A 24,591-nucleotide genomic window follows, 5' to 3' on the forward strand; every position below is an offset into this window, starting at 1 on the left:
ATGCCATCCGTACAAAATCGAATCACATGCAAGACAGTGCTTTTATACCTACTTGGGTTACAAAGGACTGACATTTGCGTGGGAATCACAAACAACAAATTCAGAATAGTTAGCTCTTTGGGGGGTAGGAGTAGAACAGAACCAGGGGGAAAGACAAGCATCTTCAAGCTTACCTATAATATTAGATTTCTAAGTCAAGGTGGTATATACATGGGTGTGTACTGATTTCTGTACTTTTTATATAGTTGAAATATTTCACAATTAATTCTTTTTTTAAGGAAGAAGTCTGTGATACTTTGTTATTGTATCTACCAGGATAGTTATTTTGGGCATTTGAATCCCCAAATCGTTTATAATTTTTTTTTTCCTAATGTTCTAACTGTGATTAAAAAGTCTCAGATGCGTTCGGGTCTTTCTGCACCAAGATGGGCTTTATTCCCATTTTATCTACTACAGAGTAAAAATATCTTAGAGATTGATATGTATGTCAGTTAGTGAGGACAGAGCTTGTGTTGAAAAGTAATGATTATGTGAGAGTATTCCCTTTTCAGGAAATTTAGTTGGATTTTTCTCTTTACTCATTGCTGGAAAAGTTGTTTTACAGATGGGATTCTCCTTAGTAGATTGTTCTCTGCAGCAATCTATCTATGTGCTTAATCTTTCACAATCCCACTGAGGAGATCCACACATACGTGATAGCGGAACCTCTTCCTCTGCCTCAGTGCATCTAGTATTTTCTAGATTGGGATCTGACTAGCATGAAATCATGGGTGCACAAACCAGAATTTGTATACCATCACTAAAATAGCCCTTTAAGAATTTTTAACAGTATGGCAGTTCCTCAAAAAATTAAAAATAATACTCTATAGTGTATATGGACCACATCTTCCTTATCCATTCATCCGTCGAAGGGCATCTTGGTTCTTTCCACAGTTTGGCAACCGTGGCCATTGCTGCTATAAACATTGGGGTACAGATGGCCCTTCTTTTCACTACATCTGTATCTTTGGGGTAAATACCCAGCAGGGCAATTGCAGGGTCATAGGGAAGATCTATTTTTAATTTCCTGAGGAATCTCCACACTGTTCTCCAAAGTGGCTGCACCAGTTTGCATTCCCACCAACAGTGTAAGAGGGTTCCCCTTTCTCCACATCCTCTCCAACACACGTTGTTTCCTGTCTTGCTAATTTTGGCCATTCTAACTGGTGTAAGGTGGTATCTCAATGTGGTTTTGATTTGAATCTCCCTGATGGCTAGTGATGATGAACATTTTTTCATGTGTCTGGTAGCCATTTGTATGTCTTCCTTGGAGAAGTGTCTGTTCATATCTTCTGCCCATTTTTTAATATGATTATCTGTTTTGTGTGTGTTGAGTTTGAGGAGTTCTTTATAGATCCTGGATATCAGCACTGGGTGTGGTGAAAAAACAATGAATACTGTTACGCTGAAAATAAATAAAAAATTAAAAAAAAAAAAAAAGAAAAGAAAATATGGTCCATACATACAATGGAATATTGCACAGCCATCAGAAAGGATGAATACCCAACTTTTGTATCAACATGGACAGGACTGAAGGAGATTATGCTGAGTGAAATAAGTCAAGCAGAGAAAATCAATTATCATATTGTTTCACTTACTTGTGGAGCATAAGGAATGATATGGTGGACATCAGGAGAAGGAAAGGAAAAGTGAACAGGGGTAAATTGAAGGGGGAGATGAACCATGAGCGACTGTGGACTCTGAGAAACAAACTGAGGGTTTTGGAGGGAAGGAGGGTGGGTGGATAGGGGAGACTGCAGGTGCGTATTAAGGAGGGCACGGGTTGTATGGATCACTGGGTGTCGTGCATAAACAATGAATCTTGGAACACTGAAAAAAATAAAATCAAGATGTGAGAAATAAAAAAAAAAATTAAAAATAGAATTACCACATGATCAAACATTTTCACCTCTGGACATATACCCAAAAGAGTTGAAAGCAGGCTCTCAAAGAGATGTCTGTGCACCCGTGTCCCTAGCAGCATTAATTCACAGTAGCCAGAAGGTAGAAGTGACCTAAATGTCCATCAGTAAATGAATGGATAAAACAAAATGGTATATGCACACAATGAAGTATTATTTAGTCTTAAAAAGGAAGGAAATTCTGACACATGCTACAACAGGGGTAAAACTTGAGAACTGTCACAGTTGCTCATTCAGACAGTTCTGTGGTACTTACGCTCCTTTCTCTGCAGGTACAGGGGATCCAATCTCTTTTAGAACTTATTGTGAGAAATTGCATATTAAGTCTGTTTTTCTGATACTTATTCATTTCCACTTAAAGCAAATTGTGATAGTTTTGAAAAGAGTCGTGATGTTCTTGTTGTCCATTTCAGTGATTACGCCAGTTTCCAATAAATTGATGAAGACGTGGGGTCATTTTTGGTACAAATACCTCAAACCTAAATTGAATTACTTATGTCTGATGAATCCACTCAGATTCCATAATGTTCTCAAACCCATCAGTTTTTCCCCTCTCACACCCCCAATTCCTCTTCTTAAAGTTTTTTTTTCTTTTTTTTTTTAAGATTTTATTTATTTATTTGACAGAGAGAGATCACAAGTAGGCTGAGAGGCAGGCAGAGAGAGAAGGGGGGAAGCAGGATCCCTGCTGAGCAGAGAGCCCGATGCGGGGCTCAATCCCAGGACCCTGAGATCATGACCTGAGCCGAAGGCAGAGGCTTAACCCACTGAGCCACCCAGGTGCCCCCTCTTCTTAAAAGTTTTACCTCACCTATCAAAGTTAATTATTAAGAGGAATTTAGTTTTTGTTCGAATTGTGTATGAAATCAACATTTGTATTTTTCCAATGGTTTGTGATTTTTTTTTTAGTTTAACAGTGAATTTTACTGGATTCTTTTCAGCACTTTTTAATAGCACCTAACTTGGCCAGTAGTATAAATTACACACTCAATAAATGTTAGGGAAAGAGTCATTTGAAAATATGATCCTATAAAGTAGCTTAACAATTTAATAGTGAACTGGAAGCAATGAACCTGTGCACTTTTACTAGGAAATGCTGCCTCTGGACATTCCCGCAAGCATCTTGCTTACTTGATAACCGACCACTGATTGGTAAATCATGGCACTCTGTCCTGTCTCTGGTGCGACAAAGCCCTCACACACACTTCGTATTATTTCATGGTGAGATCTTTCTTTCTGATGAGAGAGGAGACCATCTTGTTTCTTTATTTTACTTCTAGGAATGGTCTACCTTTTCTTTGAGCTATAGTCGTTCCACGTCAAATTAGGTGGGGGGAGGAGTAATTTTGGGGAGGAGCGGATGAGCAGTACACGTGAGCACTGCTTTCTCAAGACTTGAATTGACAAACTAGACGCATGGTTTATTTAGCGCAAGTTGATTCCCAGTTGTAGAATCCATCCCTGAGGTTTGGGAAAGGGCTGGAGACTGGAGAATCCAGTTTTCTTTCATGTCAGTTAGCAGTATCACCTGAGGAATTTTCTGTATACTGGATAGATTATACCTTTGCTTTCCTTTCTAGTACCTCCTTTATCCTCCCCACCCCCACCCACCATTTCTAGTGTCTAATTACCATTTTGTCAAAGAGAGGAGAAGTCTGTGCTGCAGTGTGAATGGAAGATGTCATCATATCACTGTCTTGGCCCCAGATATTTTTCATTGGTAGAGACTTTCATCATAGGCCCATGAGTTTGAATACCTTAAAGAGCAAGAAGGAATGCTTCTGCATGCAGAAGATAGATGTCTGAAAGCCTCCTGACTCCCACCCAAAGGGGGCAAGGCTTGTCTGAATTCTATTCCCTTTTGCTCAGTATAAATAAATGATCCTTCTAGGCAGGTTGATCTCTGTGGCACTCCCACCCATCATCCGATTCTCCAATTCGTCATCTGATTTAGGTCTTTTAGAATACATCCTTGACATTTTTACTGAAATTTATGTGAAAAATGTGATTTAGTGTACAGAAATTCATGATACCTCTAGCTATACAACAATAGGGTTTTGTTTTTTTTTTTGAGAAGAAATACCTGCATTTGAATAATTTGGTCCAATTAGGTGTTGTTGAAAGAAACAGCTGGTGTCAAAGAAGAGGAAGTTAATTATAATAGCAACACATTATAAGGAGAAGTTTGTGTTAAAAAGCTGTTTCCAATTCTCTATGTGTAAAATGTTACTCGTCAGCATCCCTGCCCCATTTAAAGACCCATATCTACTTACACCAAGACATATTTATTTAAATATAAAATAAAACTCAGAGGGAAGGAGAAGAGAGTCTAGAATTTCTTTTAGGATTGCTTTCCCGCTTTGGTATAATTTAACTTGACTTTTGGTACAGGTTGTTTTAATTGACAGTTGCTTATATCAGGAGAAGGTTGTGTTTACACTACGGATCACAAAACAATACAGGTATACAGTGTCTCTAGATCTGGTAAAATAGGAACCAATTTGGGGTTGTTTACATTATAATAGTAATACTCATACTGCGTATGTCCTTAAAATGCGTAAAGTACTTTCATAAGCTTATTTCAGTTGTTCTTTAAAAGCAATCCAAGGAGATAAGACATGTTAGGTACTTGCTACATAGATTAGGCAGATAAAAGATACTTTCTTTCCAGGTAGGAAATAAACCCAGAGAGTCATAGTGACTTAGAGACACACACAGTGTGTCAGATCAGGGGGAGCCCGAGATTGTCTGACTTGTCGTTGTGTATACTTCTAAGTCTGCACACAGATTTTGTATGTCCTGTAAAAATAGGATTTTCTGGATTCTTTTTAGATTATCGAGGTTGGTTTTTTTTTTTCTTTTTTAACTTGAGCTTTTATACAAGCATAACGTATAAGCACAAGTCTAATGTGTTTCCTAACTTTAGAGATGGGCCAATTCTGTGACACCTGTGTTGGAGTGTTCTTCCTAACCTGGCTCAGCTTTATTTTAGCAGCATGCTTGAGGGGAAGGACGAGACCCACCTCCTCAGTGAGGCCCAGGGTATTCACAACAGCCCATCTAATATTTCCTAGTCTTATTTTGAAGTTTTGAAATTAGGTAAGAGAATGGAGCTGGGGAGCATAAGAAATATTCCTCTTTTACCCAACTTTGGTGGAAAACTTGCCCAGTTCCTCTTAGACAGGAAGAGGGATCAGAAGGGAGGACCCAGAAGGTCACCAGCTGGGGACCATGTTCTTTCCTGGCCAGGAACTCCCAGCCTGCTCCTTTTCTTTCAGGAAACTAAGATCCTGCTTGCTAGTTCTGCTTCTCCCACCCTGAGTCAATTTAACTTGGCAAGCCCACACCAGCTGTTCCCATTTCCTTCCCCTGGCTGTAATTACCTAAATTCTAGGCACAAACACTTTCCAATTTTGGAGATACTCCATTTATTTCTCCTTAAAATGACCTCTTCCAAGTTACATTGTCCCAAATAGCTATCAAAAGTTGTCTTTGTCTTCCCTTGCAAAGAGATGTTTGATTAGATTGTCTCTTTTGTCTTCCTTCCTTCTTTGGTTATCAAAGGGTACTGGAGAATGGGGTAAAAATTTCTGCGGTGGCGGGGGGGGGGGGGGGGGGGGGGGGGGGGAGTGTTTCTGGTACAGGCAGGGGTTGCACTGACTAGAAGGCCCCGAAAGACTTCAGACAAGTCTGAAGTTGTAGTGAGGCAATGCACCCTCAAAACATTTCACTGGGAATGTTTATTTTACTGTCTTATTTCAAGGAACTTCAGATGAGAAGCTTCCATGCTGTGATGTGAAATAGAGCAATTGTGTCTTAAATTGATTCCCCTTCCTCCTTTTTTTCTCCTTTGATGGGTTTAGTACACATTAAACGTTCACTAGTCTGCCTAAGTAGGGAGATACCTTGCAAGGTCTTGTTTGCTATTTATTTGTACTAAGTTAAAATGCACAGATTGTCCTTTTTTCTTCCGAGTGGATGCATCATGTAAGGTTACATCATAAACTGTGAGTAAACTCTGTCTCCTTCAAGAGAATAACTTATATTCATTTAGCTTCTACAAAACATAAGCATTAGTTAATAAGAATTCAGTAGATCCTAGGATTTTTTGTTTGTTTGTTTCACAGTGAATTTTTATTGGATTCTTTTCAGTACTTCTAAATAGCAGCTAACTTAGTAGTATAAATTACACAATCAGTAAATGTTAGGGAAACAATCATTTGAAAATGTGACCCTATAAAGTGGTTTAGCAGTTTAGTAGTGAACTGGAAAGAATGAACCTGTGCCCTTTTAATAGAAGTGCTGCCTCTGGACATTCCCGCAAGCATCTTGCTTACTTGATAACCGACCACTGATTTGTAAATCATGCCACTGTGCCCTGTCTCTGGTGCGACATAGCCCTCACACACACTTCGTATTATTTCTTGGGGAGATTTTTTATGGGAATGATTTTAATATAGTTTCCTAATTTGTTATATTGCAAAATGAAATGAAAGCAAAGACGACTTTTAAGAGGCTTGTTTTTCCAATGAGCCATTCTTCAGGAAGATGTAGCATATTGGTTCTAAGCCAACAGCGGCTTATTTTCTGTGGGGGCAAGCAGAGGGAGCCGTCAGCCTGCTCAGTGTTCCCCACTGCTCCTTTCATTACAACTTCCATTTCTGGGCCCAGTGCACCAAAAGAGAGATGCTGGGAGGGGAGCTCCTGTGTTGGGCATGAGGACATCTCTCCTTCCTTTGGCACAAGGACAGTGCTCACTGTGATAGGCCTTTAGCCAAAAGCAAATGCTAGAACACAGAGTTGGAAGAGATGGGCATTTGCTCAACCCAGCTCTTAGTGTGTTCCGTTAGAGGGAGGGGAAGTGACAGATGGCTAGTCAGGAGCAGAGCCAGGACTTACACATTTCTACTGTGATTCCAGAGCCCAATATTTTATACTTTCATTAACTTATTCATTTCTTCATGCTTTTATTGAGTACCTACTGTATGCCATTCGATTTACTAGGCAACCATTGGGGTATGAAGATGAATAAAACATCCAAGTTGCTCATGACGTAGGATGGGAGAATCATATGATAACACTTTTGCAATTGGTACATGTGTTGTTGTCATAGAGGTCTGTATGAGGGGTAGTCGGGGCAGAAATAAGGACATCATCTACTTCTGTTGGGAAAATTGGCATCATTGAAGGCACCTTCACGAAGAACAGACTTCTTATGCAGTCAGTGCATGAGGATATTGTGTGGTAGAGGAAGAAGAGAAGGACATTCCCTTGTTACTTGGAGGGAGGAGAGGAGCGTGTGACTGTCACAAGAGAGCAGCATCCCAAAGACTGTGATTTGCTTCTCTGAAGAGATGCTCCCTAAATCAAGTCTGGAAAATTCTGCATACTGTGTTCCTAATTTTGTGATTATCCAGCATTTTTGTATTTATTTTTTTTGTGAACAGTTGTGTGTGTGTGTGCGTGTATGTGTGTGTGAGAGAGAGAGTGCATGCGCAGGGGGAGGGGGTGGAGAAAGAGAGATGGACTAACTATCTATGAAACACCTGTGGGAAAAGCCACCTGAATTTTCCTCCACAATGTCACTCATCCATCTCTTGATTTCTGTCCCCCCGGCACCACTGTCATCCAAGGCCTTAATTTGATGTCCCTGAACTTTTGCAATGTCACCTAAATGCTCTTTTCCCTCCAATACTACATACCACCATTGAATTAGTATTTTTTTAGACTTTAACAAGGTTTACATTTTACGTATTTGTCTTTCTTGGGTAACACACTCACCTGATAGAAAAATTTAAAAGTGGAAAGGATATATAGTGAAAAATCATTCTCTCATCTTTGTTCTGCACCCAGCCAACTTCCCCTCTGCTGGCAACCACTATGACTAGATTCTTGTCTATTCCTCTAGAGAGATTTTATGAATGTACAAATTAGAATTTTCTTTTTCTCTCTTTGATACGTAAATAGGAGCATATGTTTGAAAACCATTCTGTACTTTGCTTTTTTCCACTTAGCAGTATATCTTGGAGATCTTTCCATATTGTTGCATGAAGAACTTCCTCTTTCTTGGTTCAGCTGCATTGTATTCCATTGAATGGACATACCATGGTTTATTCAACCAGTTTCTAGTTGATAGACATTGATGATGTTCCCAGCCTTTGCTTATACAGTGTCCCATGTGCTGATTCTTCTTTATGTATGTTGCTCACCTTAAAAAAACATTTTGACTGCCAGTTGCTCACAAAACAAAGTACTTTATTTTGGCATTCAGGGCCTTTTCCAGTAAGGCCCCAAGTAACTTTCTAATATTATTGGTACATGCCAAAATGAACTTTCTTCTTAGTCTAATGATTCAACACAAGATCTTTTTCATATGCCTCTTTTATTCTCTCCTTTTTACTTCCCCAAATGAACTGTCTTCTCTAGTCCCTGATAATTATGTTATTCTCCAAAGGGACCTTTGGTGTTCCTGGTCCTCTAACTTGTATCTCCACCTTCCTGCTTTGTCTTTGGAAGTTGTTCGTCCTCCTTGGCTCATCTTGAGTTCCACCTTCTCTGCTGATCTTTCCAGACTTCCTTACTGCTTAGTAAAATCCTCCTTCTCTCAGAAACACAAGGCCTTATTGGAGTGTTACTCTTTTGATTTAGCATATGTGTACATGCATGCATGTGGACCCAGGCATGTAATGTTTCTTTTTAAATGTGTACGTGTCTTTTTTTTTTCTTTTCCATTTGTGAAGTATTGAAGGGCCTCTTGTACTGTTTTATATATATCATTATGACTTTCAAAATTACCCAACACCATTCCTTCTTCTATAGCTTTTTATTTACTCATCCATTACCCTTAAACATTCAAAACTCCTACATACTGCCCTAAGCCGAAGAACTTCTCAGTTCCCCGTTGCCCCCATGTTGATCTTGGGATGAAGAGTGATGGCCAGTTGGCTGAACCTTGAATTGCTCCTCTGCTCATTCCTTACCTCACCAGATCTGGCTCTTCTTCTTAGCCAGATGGACCCACCCTTGAGGCACCACAAAAGTCTCGCAGTCCCTGTTTCCATGACAACATACATGCCATCATTTCCAAAATTCTGTCCCATTTCTCTTTCTAAATCATGATTCCCCAGCCTCAGTGAAGCCTTTATGCCACAGGATATTCCAGATTGTCTCTTCCATGCCTCTACTCGTTTAAACATCCAGAAATCATGATGATGACAGCAAGCTTTATCACGAGTTTTTATGCACCTGACACAGTATAGCTACATTATTTGCACAATCTCACTCCTCACAACCTAGAAGATAGGGAAAATGCCGTCAGTGTATTTCTCCCATTCCACTTTTTAATTGAACAATATGTAAATTATATTTGTGACTGTTTATTGTCAGATGATCTTACATAGGTGTGGATTTGCCCACTCTGATAAGTAGCCAATACCCTTTATTTCCCAGGAGACAGCATCTGCATGGTCCCATGGTCCACACCCCCCCAGAGTGTGAGTGATGTTGTACATCAGAAAACTGAACTTTTAGCCTTTTCCTAAAAAGGTTGTGGCTGATAATTCTGTGCTTACATATTCTGCAAGAATGGTTTTTAAATTATTCAGCTTTCAGATTTTATATGTTTGTACAGTTTCCTTTAAACCATTGAGAATCCTTTTATTTTTCTCTTATTTTCATCAGACTGTAAATTTCTCTGATACAGAAACTCATGGTACACTCCCTGAAATTTCAGATTGCTAAGACATTTTCCCGCATCAAATAGTTAAATTAATTATTGAATTAATTTTATATTAACTTCAACTTAATTTTTTTCCTTTTCTCATTTTTCAGGAAATCATTTGCCAGAAGAATACTGTGAGTATTTTCTTTAACTCTTTCAGAAATTTTTTATCTTTTCTGTTCCATCAACTAATCTCTGGCCTTTTTTTAATCTCTACAAATTATTAATTTCTTTTTTTTCCCTCTTTAGAGTTTCTGATAGATCAATATAAATTTGGTTATTTTATCAAAACATTTCTTTAAAAGCAAAACTTTACTGGAGAGGACACTGATGCCTATTTATTGCATATATATTTATATTTTGGAAAAAAATGTTTCCATAGTGTATCCAATTTTGTGTAATTCTGAGTGGCACTCAGGCATCATATATACACATACTGCATATATGTGTATGTGTGTGTATATATGTTTATACACATGTATATATGTTTATATACACACATATATAGATATCTGTACCTATGTATATGCTGTATAACAAATTACAGGTACAAATGTGCCCATGTATGCACATACATATATAGGTACATGTATATCTATTATCTAACTATCTATACAGTTTGATCTAAGTTCCAGAGTCTTGTAATCTGCCTTTGAGACCACACCACAGAATTCTTACCTTCCATACAGTATTAAATAAAAGCTAAAAAGTGATAAAAATAAATTTCAAATTTTAAAAATGCATGAAGAAAAATTATACTATTTAATGTCTAAGGACATCAGCCTTCTTATGCTAGTGGTTATACTTTTCATTTGGAAAATAAACCAGTATTTAAAAACCACAAAGAGTGCATCTTTGCAACTTACAACAAATAATATCCTACCTAAAGATCTGCACCTGATTTGATTTACGATGATAAGATTAAAAAATACAATTGTAATTTTTCCTTAGACCAGAAAGATTTAAAACTTACGGTTAAGATTGTACCGAGTCAGAGACTCATGGCAACATAAATAAAGTTGTCATTATGCACTTTTATTCTGCCCATCTCCACAGGAAATGAGCAGTTATTGCTTCAGGCATCTATTTCATGTAACATTTTTATTAAACAAATAGTGATTGAACACGTACCGTGTGCCAGGCTTTGGGCTTGGTGCCGCAGGGATTCACTATAGCGGCTGAAAATCGAGGCAGTCAGATTCTTAACTGCTCCGGGAGATGACCAGTGACTAGGCCCAGAGTCTAGTTTGGGGAGAAGATTGGTAAACAAATCAGCAAAGACACAGATTAGAAAACTAATGCAAGGCAATGTGCTGAAGAGTGGGTGGCCATATACCAGATGGTCACAGGTCTTTGAGAGGAGGTGGTCTTTACCAGAAACTTGGAGGAAAGAGCTAATCATACCCACTGGCAGGTCAGACCTGTGGAGAAACGGGGTTTTAAGGTTTCCAAATACTGCACATGATGAACAGGTCACCTCTTGGCTTGAGTAAGCTGCTGGATTTCAGGGGCTGGGTGTCCTTCTCAAAAGTTGAGGATTTTGAGCTGGTATATCAATATGTTTGAATGCTGAGAGCATTTCTTCCCAGAAACTTAATTCATTTTCCACACATATATATGTATGTTCATCCTTATGTAACTTTTAAAAATTGAAAAACAGAGCCAGCATTATTCTTTTAACTAAAGATCATAGAATAGGACGAGGTTTTGAATTGCAGGTTTTTATAGCTGTGAACACAGGCGTGGGCCAGAGAGATCGCTGTTGTTATTTTATGAGCACACCTCAGGTGTTTTGAAATTTAAGGAGATGTGGGCTTTCTTTTTCAAGAATCAAGCTTAAATATTTTAGAATTAGTACCTTATTAATAAAAGGCAGTTGCTATGCCCAAGGTGTCTATTCTTGATCACACGGTGTTTTCTTTTTTAATTTGCTTTGAATGATCAGTTATTTCAAACTAGGGGTGCAACAACCATCTATAAACAGAAATTGCAGTAATAAGATTCCTGAGGTATAGGTGAGCCAACCCAGGGAAAAAAGATTGCCATAGTATTAGTTTTCATTGTTCTGAAAAATGTGCTTTTTTAAGCAGAAAAAAAAAATGGTGTCACAAGCAACCCTCCCACTTTCCCCCACCGCACGCTCACAGGGGTCTCAGCTTAGGCCTACGAGCATCCCTGTGGCTCCTGAAGCTTCATCACCCGCCCCTGTGTTTCCCCAACAATGGGAGATTGGCAAAAAATACATTTATTGCCTTAGAAACATAGGGAAGAGACTCCAGAAAGTATAGTGAGGCCAGGCACTTAGAAAGACCTTAGCATGTTGGTTATTTTCTGTGAGGGCTCTGAAGCCTTATTCCATGGGGTTTGAAGGAGGCAGTTGCAAGAATCCATTTTTCTCTGCTGTTTGCATGACTCTCGTTTTTCTGTCTCTACCCCTCCGCTGCTGCTATGCACCCAGACATCCGAGAGTCATTCTCTCCCAGAATTAGTTTTACACAGATGCATTATTCCCCGATGCCCAGTATTTGAGTAGTGATGTATCTTATTTCATGTCTTAGGCATAATGACATGTGGTATTAAGGCTTCTGAGGATACAGAACTTTATCCGGCGGCAGCAGCAGCAGAATACTGTTTTGAAACGCTAATAGTGCTTTTCTGGTTTATTGGCTTTTCATCTGTTTGTCCTAACTTTTGACTTGGAATATTCAGAGCATTTTCTTTTTGAATTGTGAGTTATAGTACTTACCTAAGGAGTATTTTGTTCTGTTGCTCTTTTGTAACCCACTCATAGTTAAAGCTCTATAAGCTTTGGGAGGCAGCCTCTTGGTACACTTGCCTTTCTTTTCTGCTCAGGCAATGGATCAGGTCAAAGGATTAAATTGGTGGACATGCTGAGGGATGTCAGAAACATTTTAGAAGCAGGATATGTTTATTTTTCCTCTTCCTGACTAGCCTTCCAAATTATTTGTCCATGGAGGAGAGCTTAAGAAGGGAACAGTTTCTGGGGCGCCTGGGTGGCTCAGTGGGTTAAAGCCTCTCTGCCTTCGGCTCAGGTCATGATCTCAGGGTCCTGGGATCGAGCCCCACATCGGGCTCTCTGCTCAGCAGGGAGCCTGCTTCCTCCTCTATCTCTGCCTACCTCTTTGCCTACTTGTGATCTCTGTCTGTCAAATAAATAAATAAATAATCTTAAAAAAAAAAAAAAAAGAAAGGAACAGTTTCATGTGTTTGATTGAAAAATCAAATCTCAACCTCTGGAAGTTCCTCTCATACTCTAAATGGAAGTCAGGTCCAGTTTCTGCTTCACAACCTGACATACAACAAGTGCCTGAGAGACTATGTTCATAAATAATTCAGTCTGGCCATAAAGCCATTTATCAGTTCTCGTCTGTTTGCTGTGAGGCAGTAGCTTGGCTCATGCAGGGTTCCACGAAAGTGACCTGAGGTGAGGTGTTGGTGTGTCAGCCTGTAGAGGCCCTTTGGAAGGGTGTTGACCCCTCTAATGGATAATGGGATACCCTCTAGAGAAGAGCCCCAGGGCTAGAGTCCCAAACACGTCATGGACCAGATGCATGACCTTATCTGAGCCTTGTCTGAATTCTCACCTATAAAACAGACACTAGTCCTCCCTGCTTGGTAGAGAATCTGTTTCTTCCTCTGCCTCTGCTCCTCCCTCTCTCTGCTCATGCTCTCTCTCTCTCTCTCAAATAAATAAATAAATAAATAAATAAAATCTTTGAAAAAAAAAAACAAAACAACAAAACAGAGACAATAGTACCTTCTTTGGTAGGTTATTGGGAATGCATGACTGTTCATTCTTGACACATGGCAAGTGTGAGTCAATGTTTGCTCTCGTTGGTTTGTTTCTAAGCGAAGTGATGTATTGTTCCCCGTAATGCTGATATGGCTAGGATCCGATTATCTGGGCTCGCTGTGCTCCCCAGAACAGTGATGGGGTTTCCCACATAACTCATTTTACTTGTCAACCTTCTGCCTTTTTTTTTCCTCTCCTCTGTATGGTTTTTCTCATAGAGGTCCCTCATGTTTCCTTAGATTCAACCACACCAAATGCTTCCCAGGTCTGTACTGTTGTTGGAAACTCTCTTATGTTCCAATCATATATTTCTGGCTTTCTTCTAGACATTCTGACTCTCGGTGTCCTGCCCTCCTTAAATCTCAGCCTTTTTAATCGTGAACATTTCACGCTTCCCACCCCAGCTCAGGTTTCAACCTCTTGAAGTTCCTGTCATATATTAACGGGCAGTCAGGTTCTGTTTGTAATTTATTACCTGATATACAACAAGTGCCCTCAACTGTAATATGTTCATAAATAATGAAGTCTGCTTCTGCTGAGTTTTCGTTTTGCTAATGATACCACTCATTTTAGGTAGCCCCATTTAAGACTGTGCTCATGTGTTCTTTACTGCTCTGAATCCTTCCATGATTCCCATGCCCAGAACATACAGTTTAAGGTCCTGAGCTTTGCATCCGCATCCCTCCCCCGAGCTCTTAGATCCAGGCAGGCTGACTTACTCAGGGATGTCCAATCCAGTTTCCTTTTTATTCCTCCCAGCTCACCCTTTGTTTGCACTAATGTTCTTACCTGACATCATTGGGGATCTAGGGAAGCTCGGGAGGAGTGAGTGGAGAGTGGCGTGGGCTGAGGGCAGAGAGAGAAGTAGGATTTGGGTGGTCAGTCCCTTGTAGGCCCCCGGGACGTGTCTTATTTTCCTCCCAGGAGCAAGGGAGTGGGCCTTAGGCAGCTGAGGAAAGCGGTCTGATATAGGTTGCTAAGAGGTTGGGGTAAGTGATGAATCACTAAATTCTACACCTGAAACCAATTTTACCATGTATCTTAACTAACTAGAATTTAAATAAAAACTTGAAAATGTAAGGGAAAAAAAGATCACTTTGACTGGTGGGTAGAGAACAGATTGAGGGGGGAGAGTGGAAGCAGGACGGCCAACTGAAGGCCAGTGATGGTAGCTCAGGCTGGGTATGTTGGCCTTGTCTTCCATGTGGGCAGAGAAGATGGAGGGAAATGGACAAATAGGAGATCGATTTTGGAGGTAGAATAGACTGGATTTCAATAGGATGTGGGTGGTGAAGGAAATGGGAGCATCAGGGAAAACTTCTGGGTCTCTAGTTTTAGTAGCTAGGAGGCTAATGGAGCCGTGACCATGACAGAGCAGCCTGGAGAGAGCAGCTTTGTTTCCGCATCACTCGCAGCATAGCCTGTCAGGTGCAGAGCCCTTAAATGTTAGCTCTTATTCTTGTCATGTATTTATGCTGTGTCTCTGTGATTAAATTTTAAATTCCCCAGAAGACTGAAGGCTGTGTTTTAAACTCCTCTGTTTTTCCTGCAGCATGCATATATCATAATGCCTTAGCCATCAGAGATGGTGGATAAATATTTAATTGACTGATGGAAACCCTCCTACTGGTTTGTTGTTGTTTTTGTTTTTTGGCTTTTTAGGTTTTTTTGTTTGTTTGTTTGTTTTTTGCATCATCTGTAAGTCCTAATTATTTGCATTCAGCAATTAAAGAAATTGGAGGAAATTTCCACTTTCATAGGTCATAAATAAGAAACGAGGTTTTTCTATTTTGCTTCACATTCAGGATGACTATTTAAAATGACTCAGTGCAGTAGGACTTGGGATTTTGTTAGTGTGGAGTCTCCAGGCCAGCTCACCCGCTCCTGGCACCTCTTCTTTATACAGATGTGCACTGGGAACTATACATTCGTCCCTTACATGATCACTCCACACAACAAGGTCTACTGCTGTGATAGCAGCTTCATGAAGGGGTTGACGGAGCTCATGCAACCGAACTTCGAGCTGCTTCTTGGACCCATTTGCTTACCTCTTGTGGATCGTTTCATTCAGCTTCTGAAGGTGGCACAAGCAAGTTCTAGGTAAAGTTGAATAATGCCGTTTGATGATGATAACAGAGTTATGTCCTACTTCCTTTATTTGTGCATCTTATCAGATGTTTCTCAGATACAGCACACAGCCAACAACCAGGAAAATGAAAGTATGATATCTTCTAAGTAGATAAAAGAGATGCCTGACAGTTTACTGTATTCAGAAGAGAACCACTTGAGATCAGAAAGGGGAAAAAAAAGACTGCTAAGTACATTATGGTAATGGTAGGGATAAAAAAATATATATACATACATATATATATATATATGTATATATATGTATATATATTCAAAGTACAGAAACACTGTCAGAACTAATGTCCACAGACTTTTACTATAAGAACAGGAACTTTTCGAGAATTGCTGATGACATTATTATATTTTAGTTAAGAACAACCAGTTAGGGTAATCTGTGATGAGGCTGAGTCAGAAAGTCAGGGATATATTATATTCAAATCATAGGCACACCTGATTTATTTGGAACAATTTCTACTCAAAACAGTGCAGTGAAAAATAAAGTTGTGGTATTTCAAGTGGCACATGGCAGGTTCTTGGAAAAGTCATTAAGATGCAGTATATTTACATAAGTTTTTCTAAAGCAAAGCAGAGTATTAAAAAATACATATAGGACTCCCAAAATTCTTTATAATGCAAAATCCATGAGGTGTTCCATCTATGCATCCTGTGAACTGAAGGTTACAAATGCCGCAGATGTCATTCATTTCCTTATGCAATCATTGCTTTTCATTGAAATCCCTTCTAGTATTAACTCTTTGAAATGTGTTCTCCCACCAGCCAGTATTTCCGGGAATCTATACTCAATGATATCAGGAAAGCTCGAAATTTATACACTGGTAAAGAATTGGCGGCTGAATTGGCAAGAATTCGGCAACGAGTAGATAATATCGAAGTCTTGACAGCAGATATTGTCATAAACCTCTTACTTTCCTACAGAGATATCCAGGTGAGAAGATGCTTACAGGAAATTCTTCGTCATGTAGCATGTTGAAGGAATAAGGGAGAGTTAGCATCACATTTCAGTTAGTTGAGAGGTCATTCAGGTCACTACATGTGATTTTTTTATTGCCTTTTCTAAGCTCTCCATCCTGAGAATTTATGATGAATGAAAAAGACTCCTATGAGTTAGCCATCCTTGATTATGTAACAAAGTACTTTCATGGTAAAGGTCCAAGTTTTTCCTCCAGAAGAACAAAAAGAAAAATCTGTGTACATAGCTAACCTGTGGACAACCTATACTAATTTGTTAGCTTCAGACACACCTGTCAGATAATAAGTGAAAGTTTTGTTGTGGCAAATAGCAGAAGTGGGAGGGAGAGCTTTCTGGACATAGCTCTTACTCCTTGGAATTCTGTTGCTTGAAATTGGTAGTGCTAGATCTGACTAGCCAGGACCAAGAAATATGCAACTGATTAATTATAAAAATAACTTAGAAAATTTTTCATGTAAAACACACCAATGTGCCATTTAATTTTATTGACATGTCTTAAAATTTTTTAAATATGGTAAATAGAAGGCAATCCTCTCTGAGTTGAGAATTTGTTTTTAGATTTTTATATAGTAAAATCTAAGTGACTTCTAGTTTCTTATCCTGCCCCCCCCCCCCCCACAGCCTTTCAGGCCCAAGTAAAGCTTCATGAGAATAACAGAAATTAACATATATGTAGAGGTGTGGTATTTCAGATCCCAAGACTAGGGGAACTTGAAATGATATCATCTTGTGACTTATAAGAGAGGTTCAATCATTTGCTCCATGTCCTTGATATTTTGAAAATTCTTTCTTTGAAAATAATTGATAGGACACCATGCCAGGAATCTGGCTCCATGGGAGAGGCAAACCACCCATAGTTAGACAATAGAGTGTTATCATGCTAATGGGGGCCAGTTGTGGTAACTCTATATTTTAAGGTTTTTACCTATGTAATCCAAATTCCTTATTTAAGAAAAATCAATTTCTTTTTGCTTCTAGATTCTTCAAAGTAGTTCATGGATCCTAGTTCTCTTTTTAACACTCTTCTACAAAGATTTAGATATATGCTTGTCAAAAGTCCTCTCATTGTCAGAACTTTGTCCTAGTGGTTTAATTCTGTGTTATTCTCCTTTTGTTTGAAAGGACTATGATTCTATAGTGAAGCTGGTAGAGACCTTAGAAAAGCTGCCAACCTTTGATTTGGCTTCCCATCACCATGTGAAGTTTCATTATGCATTTGCACTGAATAGGTAAGAAGAAAAGGTTCTGTTCGTACTATGCTAACATACTATTTTATAACCTGCATTTTCTTCCTAGGATATGTTTTTGCTGTAGCATTGCAGCCACTCCCTATTGGAATGTAATATTAATATTTCTGCTTCAACCATGTGAAATATAGGGAGCATATGCATTCTGTTTTTTTATTTTTTTGACAGTAAAAAAAAGCCCCTACAGTTTATATATTTAAATTCTTTATTTTTGTTTTGTTTTGTTTAATTTATTTTTCATCATGTTCTGTGAGACACCATACAGTACATCATTAGTTTTTTGATATAGTGTTCCATGATTCATTTTTTGCATGTAACATGCAGTGTTCATTACAACCTGTGACCTCCTTAATTCCCATTTCCCCCCACTCGGGTGGCTCCCCTCTGAAACTCTCAGTTTGTTTCCCAGAGTCTTTAGTCTCTCATGGTTTGTCTCCCTGACTGATTCCCCCCCTTCAGTTTTCCCCTCCTTCCCCTAATGTCCTCCATGCTATTCCTTAAATTCTTACAATTCTTTTTTCTCGGGGCGCCTGGGTGGCTCAGTGGGTTAAAGCTTCTGCCTTCGGCTCAGGTCGTGATCCCAGAGTCCTGGGATCGAGCCCCACGTTGGGCTCGAGCCTGCTTCCTCCTCTCTCTCTGCCTGCCTCTCTGCCTACTTCTGATCTCTGTCTGTCAAATAAATAAATAAAATCTTTTAAAAAAATTCTTTTTTCTCTGAGTTTGTATTTGCTATTTATACTTGCTTAGAATTTTTTTAATTGCATGAATATAATGTTATTTTTAGGCAAATATGCTCAACCCCAAATGGTTCTTTACTTAAAAATTTACAAAGTAGGGGGGCATCTGGGTCACTCAGTTCGTTAAGTGTCGGACTCTTGGTTTCGGCTGCAGTTATGATCTTGGGGTCATGGAATCAATTTCAGTGTCAGGCTCTGTGCTGAGTGCAGAGTCTGCTTAAGACTCTCCCTCTCTCCCTCTGCCCCTTCCCCTCTGCCCCAACTCTTTCTCTCTCTCTCCCATAAATAAATAAATCTTTAAAAAAATTTGCTAAGTAGGGTAATGGTAGTTATATCTAGATGAACATATTCCTAACCAGAGAATATTTTCATTTTCACTGCCCTGAACATATCTAATTACAATCAGAACTCTGTTGGCCACATTTTAGGGCATGTATCCAGAAATCTGCTAAGACCCGCATGAAGGCTGCTACTTCCAGTCCTGCCTGTCGGCCTTCTGTCCACATCATGGCACATACGTCAGTGCCACGTCCTACCCAGAATTACCAAGGAGGCTGGCCATGCTTGGAGAGGCATGGAGAGGCCCAAAGCACTGAGCTGTCCAAAGCTTGTTAGTTGTGCTGCTGTCTTCCCTGGTGGCGAGTTAAATATATATACAGTTGCTACAACTAAAGAGAATGAGCGAAAGAGAAAGGGAGGGACATCATGACTCTGGACCACTTGCTGTGTGTCACTTAAGGCTTGATTATTTTACAGATGAGGAAGCTGAAGGTTGGAGACATTGAATCGCTTTTCTTCAGAACCCATAGTTAGCAAGTCTTAAAACTGAGGCTCAAACCTGGATCTGTCCCATACTGATGTCTCTTTGCTCTTTATCACTAGTTCCTCCTGCCTCCGTCTGCAACGAAAGAAGTCAGCACACTATTCAACCAGAGATTCTTTCTTTCCTCCTTTATCCTTGCTAACTTTATCAATAAGTGTAGAATGGAAGTATATTTCATTTCCCCATTTATTAAACATCTTTTTCTTTAGATTTGACAGAGTGAGATGAGACCTCCAGAGATTACCAGCTCCAGCTGACTCTCAAATAAATCTTTCTTGAGAGACAGAATGGAATATGTTCTTTTTTATGGAATGAAAAATCAAAGTCCATAGAGCCTGTTAGATTTTTCTTTGTGTTTTATCCTTACCTTTCCTAAAATACAGTATGATGAATTGATAAACATATTTGTATGAAGGGTTATTATAAGCTCAAGGTATTTAGGACAAAGTGTAAAAAGGTATTTCATAGACCAGATGTATTTGAAGTCATAGTGGAGAAGAGAAATAACTTTATGTAGCAGCTTTATTGAAATATAATTCATATATCATACAATTCACCCATTTAAGGTGTACAATTTGATGGTTTTTTAATATAGTAACAGAATTGTATGACCGTCAACACAATATAACATTTTCATCTCCCTAAAAGGAAACCCATTAGTAGTCACTCTCCCCTTGCCCCCAAAATCTCCCAGACCTAGGCAACCACTAATCTCTTTTTGGTCTCTAGATTTGCCTATTTTGGACATTTCATATAAATGGAATCATATTATATGTAATCTTTTGTGACTGTCTTCTTTCACTTAGCACAATGTTCTTAAGGTCCAAGAAATAATTTTTAAGAGAATTTTTTTAAAGATTTTATTTATGGGGTGCCTGGGTGGCTCAGTGGGTTAAGCCTCTACCTTCAGCTCAGGTCATGGTCCCAGGGTCCTGGGATTGAGCCCCACATCGGGCTCTCTGCTCAGCAGGGAGCCTGCTTCCTCCTCTCGCTCTGCCTGCCTCTCTGCCTACTTGTGATCTCTCTCTGCCAAATAAGCAAAAATTTAAAAAAAGATTTTATTTATTTATTCATCAGAGACTATGCAAACGTGCACATGTGAGCAAGCAGAAATAGGGGAGCAGCAGGCAGAGGGAGAAGCATGTTCCCTGCTGAGCAAAGCACCTGATGCAAGACTCAGTCCCAGAACCCTGGGATCATGACCTGAGCTGAAGGCAGACACTTAACCAATTGAGCCACCCAGGCTTCCCTTTAAGAGAATTTTTATCTGGTTTTGAGAATGAACTACACATATTTGCTATTTTAAAATGACCTACCTAAAACATCTTCCTTAGATCATCATCTGATCACACATGGACATTAGGCAACTCTTGACTTAAAGTTGGTTTGTTGGTATTGTCTGTGAATAAGTTTGTACAGTGTTTTGGAGCAAAAGCCGTTGAAACCTAAAGTCAGGGTTTGGTCCTTGTCTGGATTGGTCAGCTGCCCCATGTAAGGCCACAGACTGCATTCCTAATTGTACTTCATGCCCTTGAACCTATGAACCATGAACCTATGGACTGCGAAATTAGAAGGACTATATAGATGGGTTAATGCAAACCTATCACTGTCGTCAGGAAAGCAGCTCAAAAGTGATCCTTGTTAAATCCAGTAGACATGCAGTAGGATGAAAAGACGAAAAGGCTTAGGACAGAGCTTTACAGGGAACTCTCAAAATCTATGGTTGTCTTTATCCTGCCAGACTTCACTAGTGTGAATCAAAATATCAAGCAGAGTTTTAAAAAGGCCTACATTGCTTCTGTGATCTATATTGAAACAGTGATGTTTTTTCTCCCCCTACCTTAGGAGAAATCTCCCTGGAGATAGAGCCAAAGCTCTTGATGTTATGATCCCGCTGGTGCAAAGTGAAGGGCAGGTTGCCTCTGATATGTATTGCCTAGTTGGTCGAATCTACAAAGACATGTTTTTGGACTCTAATTTCCTGGATACTGAAAGTAGAGACCATGGAGCTTCTTGGTGAGTATATCGGATAAGATACTTGATAAATCCATGACATGAAAAAAATGGTTTATGGATGGGAGTGCTAAATTACTGTTATCCTGTAGCTTGTGTATTACAAGTAAATCTTAGAGTTTATAGCTTCAGTAAACAACTTTGATGAAATTCATTTGATATGGTAGAGTGCATTGGGGTAAGTTGGATGAAAAGATACTTTGAGAAAGTAACATTTTAAAAAGATGTTCTAAAATATAGAGTATAGCAACAAAAATATCATTTTTGGAGAATTTATAGAAATTGATAGAAAGACATGAAGGAATTCTAGAATGTATGAAAAAATATACCAGATTTGTGGATGAGAAGATTTAATATTTTAAAGATGTTAGTTCTCCCCCAACAGAGCTTTCATGTGACATGAAAAATTGATTCTAAAATTTATTTGAAAAATACAAAGGGCCAAGAAAAGGCAAAGCAATCTTGGAGAATAAAGTGGAAGAACTTGCTCTACCAGATAACAAGACCTACTATAAAGATGTAATAATTAAGATATTGCAATATAAGTGTAAGCGTAGACAGACACTGGAACAGAAGAGAGAGCCTGGAACAGACTGAGATGTTTATGAGACTAGATTTATGACAGTGCACTTCATGGATCAGAGTGAAAAGGGTGGACTCTTCAGGAATGGGACTGGGAAAATTTGTTCATCTGCTCGTAAAAATAAAATGAAATTGTATTTCTACTTTAAGCCATGTTTAAGAAGTGAAATTCCAAGTGAATTAAAGACCAAAATATTTTTTTAAATACTTCAGAAAAAAATCTTTTAGAATAAAATATACAAGTTGACCTTGGGATAGGAAAGCATTTCTTAAACAAGGCTTAAAAATACCATTAATCATAGAAAGAACAGATTGGGAAATGAGAGTGCATCAAGATTTGCTTCTGTTCATCAAGGTTCTGCCTTTTGGAAATGGCAGAGTGGGTTCTATTGCCTGCTAATCCTGCCAATTTTAACAATTATAAACTTTGGAAAAACACTTAAGAAGGAAAGCAGTTTGAAAGCACTGAAGAGTGACTATTAAGTGGTCAGAAACTGGAGAAATTTTGGTTCTTGGATGAAGGGTACCACATTGGGTAAGATCCACATTTTTCTCTTAGGGGCATTCTCCAATCTGTAAGCCCAAGGACAGATAGAACTCAAGAAGAAAATCAGAGTCTTAATGGTCAGAGGGCTTAGTTTGAGGCAGCCAGAGTGCCTGGAGATTGAGTGAGATACCACCTACATGAAGGAGCCACAAAGAGAGAGCCCCAAAATCTGTGTATAAACTCTTGTTCAATTCTCAGCTGCCCCTGGCATGTGTGAGTTTTACCCTAGGAGCCCAGGTGGAACACAGTAGCTAGAAGTCTTTGAGAGCTGAACAGAAATTTCAGCAGCTGCCCAGTGTAGGAGAGACAGACTTTGGAATTTGAACCTGATGTTAGAAGGGCTTCACGAGCAATCTGAGCTTTCCACTGAAAGTCCCGAAGGGCCACACCATAAGAATAAAAAACTACATCCCAGGACTAAAGAAGTGCACTAAAAATTAAGAGCAAAATGATACAGAGCCACTCTAATAAAACTTAAAACCAAGCCCCCACATGATCAAGGTAAACTACCAACAATTTATTTGCCTGTTAGAGTAAGACCAAATACTCTTAAGAGGAGTGTAACAGAATCCAAACTCTACAATGTAGCATCCAAAATGTCTAGAACACCATTAGAAACTACTAGATTTATAAAGAAATAGTTAAGTGTGACAATATCAGTTGTTGGCAAGGATGTTAGAGGAAAGGCAGTCTCTCCTGGCTGTGGCAGAAATGTTTATGACCACTTAAAGATTTTGATCCTATCAAGGCAAGTTGACAGCTAGCCTATCCTAGATCCAGCAGATCTACTTATATACTCTAGAGAAATTCTTAAAGTTCTTCTGTATAAAACTTCTGACATGCAAAAAAAAAAAAAAATCTTTTAAAAAAAAGTTGAGCAAGGGGTGCCTGGGTGGCTCAGTGGTTAAAGCCTCTGCCTTTGGCTCTGGTCGTGGTCTCAGGGTCCTGGGATTGAGCCCAGCAACAGGCTCTTTGCTCAGCAGGGTGCCTGCTTCCCCCTCTCTCTAGTTCTGCCTCTCTGCCTAGTTGTGATTTCTCTGTCTGTCAAATAAATAAATAAAATCTTAAAAAAAAAAAAGTTGAGCAAAATCAGCAAATGGCAGAAGATTCATGGAGTACAATATCATTTATGGGAACTTTAAAAGCAATCATATACGCCTAGTAAAGGTATATATGCATGAGTACACATCATAAATTCTCAATTCAGTATACTGGTTACCAGTGGGGATAAAGGAGTAGAAGGGAGGGATTCACATACAGCTGTAAGAATAATTACAACATTTCCTTTCTTAGCAGAACAGTGGGTATGTGGGAGTGTTGCTTATATTATTTTTCTGTATTTCTTAATATTCCTAAACTATTCTCTAATTTAAATGTATACATTAAAAGAGGTTGGCTTACCTCAGGAATTCCTCAGTGATAGCCATAAAATCTTTTTAAGTTGTGAAAGGATAAACCTTAATTTTCAAAATCTTGTATAATTTTCGCCACTGAATGAGGGACTGAAATTGGGATAATGGATTACAACCGGGGAGGAAAACTTGGGGACAGTGATTTTCTGGATCCTCATGGAAAACTTTGGTTTGGACTTTTAAATTTGTATTACAAATTTTTAGTATAATCCAGAGAGTTTTATGGTTTCTCTTAACCAAGTTTTTTGTTTTTTTTTTTCCTGCTGTTACAAAAGAGGAATGCAACTATGCAGCCTTTGTATTGCCGGATTTACACTTTAAGAAAATTCTGAGTTGTAGGAGAATTAGAATCTGGTATTTGGAAGCATTGTGTCAGTAGAAATGCTCTGATATGGTTGTGATAATGATATGCATGGGTCATCTTCACAAACCTAAGTTTCATGGTCAGTGAAATCAAATGGAAAACACCTCCTATGAAGTTAGTGCATGTCGTGCACAGAAATAAAATAAAGTATTTCCCTATTTGAAAATCAAACAGTTTAGACTACTGTGAGCTTTCAAGGTCACATAAAGTTCAGTTAAGGAACAGAGTTTTTTCCAGTTGTGTATTGTTTTAA

At 38.9% G+C, this 24,591-nt stretch overlaps 1 protein-coding gene across 1 annotated transcript in view; it reads left to right on the plus strand.

The window, feature by feature from the left end:
• The window catches only part of MAP3K5 (mitogen-activated protein kinase kinase kinase 5), a 198,033-nt gene that overhangs the window by 63,750 nt on the left and 109,692 nt on the right, over positions 1-24,591 (plus strand). The window contains exons 3-7 of the mRNA XM_080806936.1: positions 9,792-9,815; positions 15,402-15,595; positions 16,400-16,568; positions 17,736-17,842; positions 21,266-21,436. Coding sequence (XP_080663062.1) covers positions 9,792-9,815; positions 15,402-15,595; positions 16,400-16,568; positions 17,736-17,842; positions 21,266-21,436 — 665 coding nt within the window. The remainder of the gene's footprint in view (positions 1-9,791; positions 9,816-15,401; positions 15,596-16,399; positions 16,569-17,735; positions 17,843-21,265; positions 21,437-24,591) is intronic.

Source organism: Martes martes (assembly GCF_963455335.1).
Source record: "Martes martes genome assembly, chromosome: 6".
Taxonomy (NCBI): domain Eukaryota; kingdom Metazoa; phylum Chordata; class Mammalia; order Carnivora; family Mustelidae; genus Martes; species Martes martes.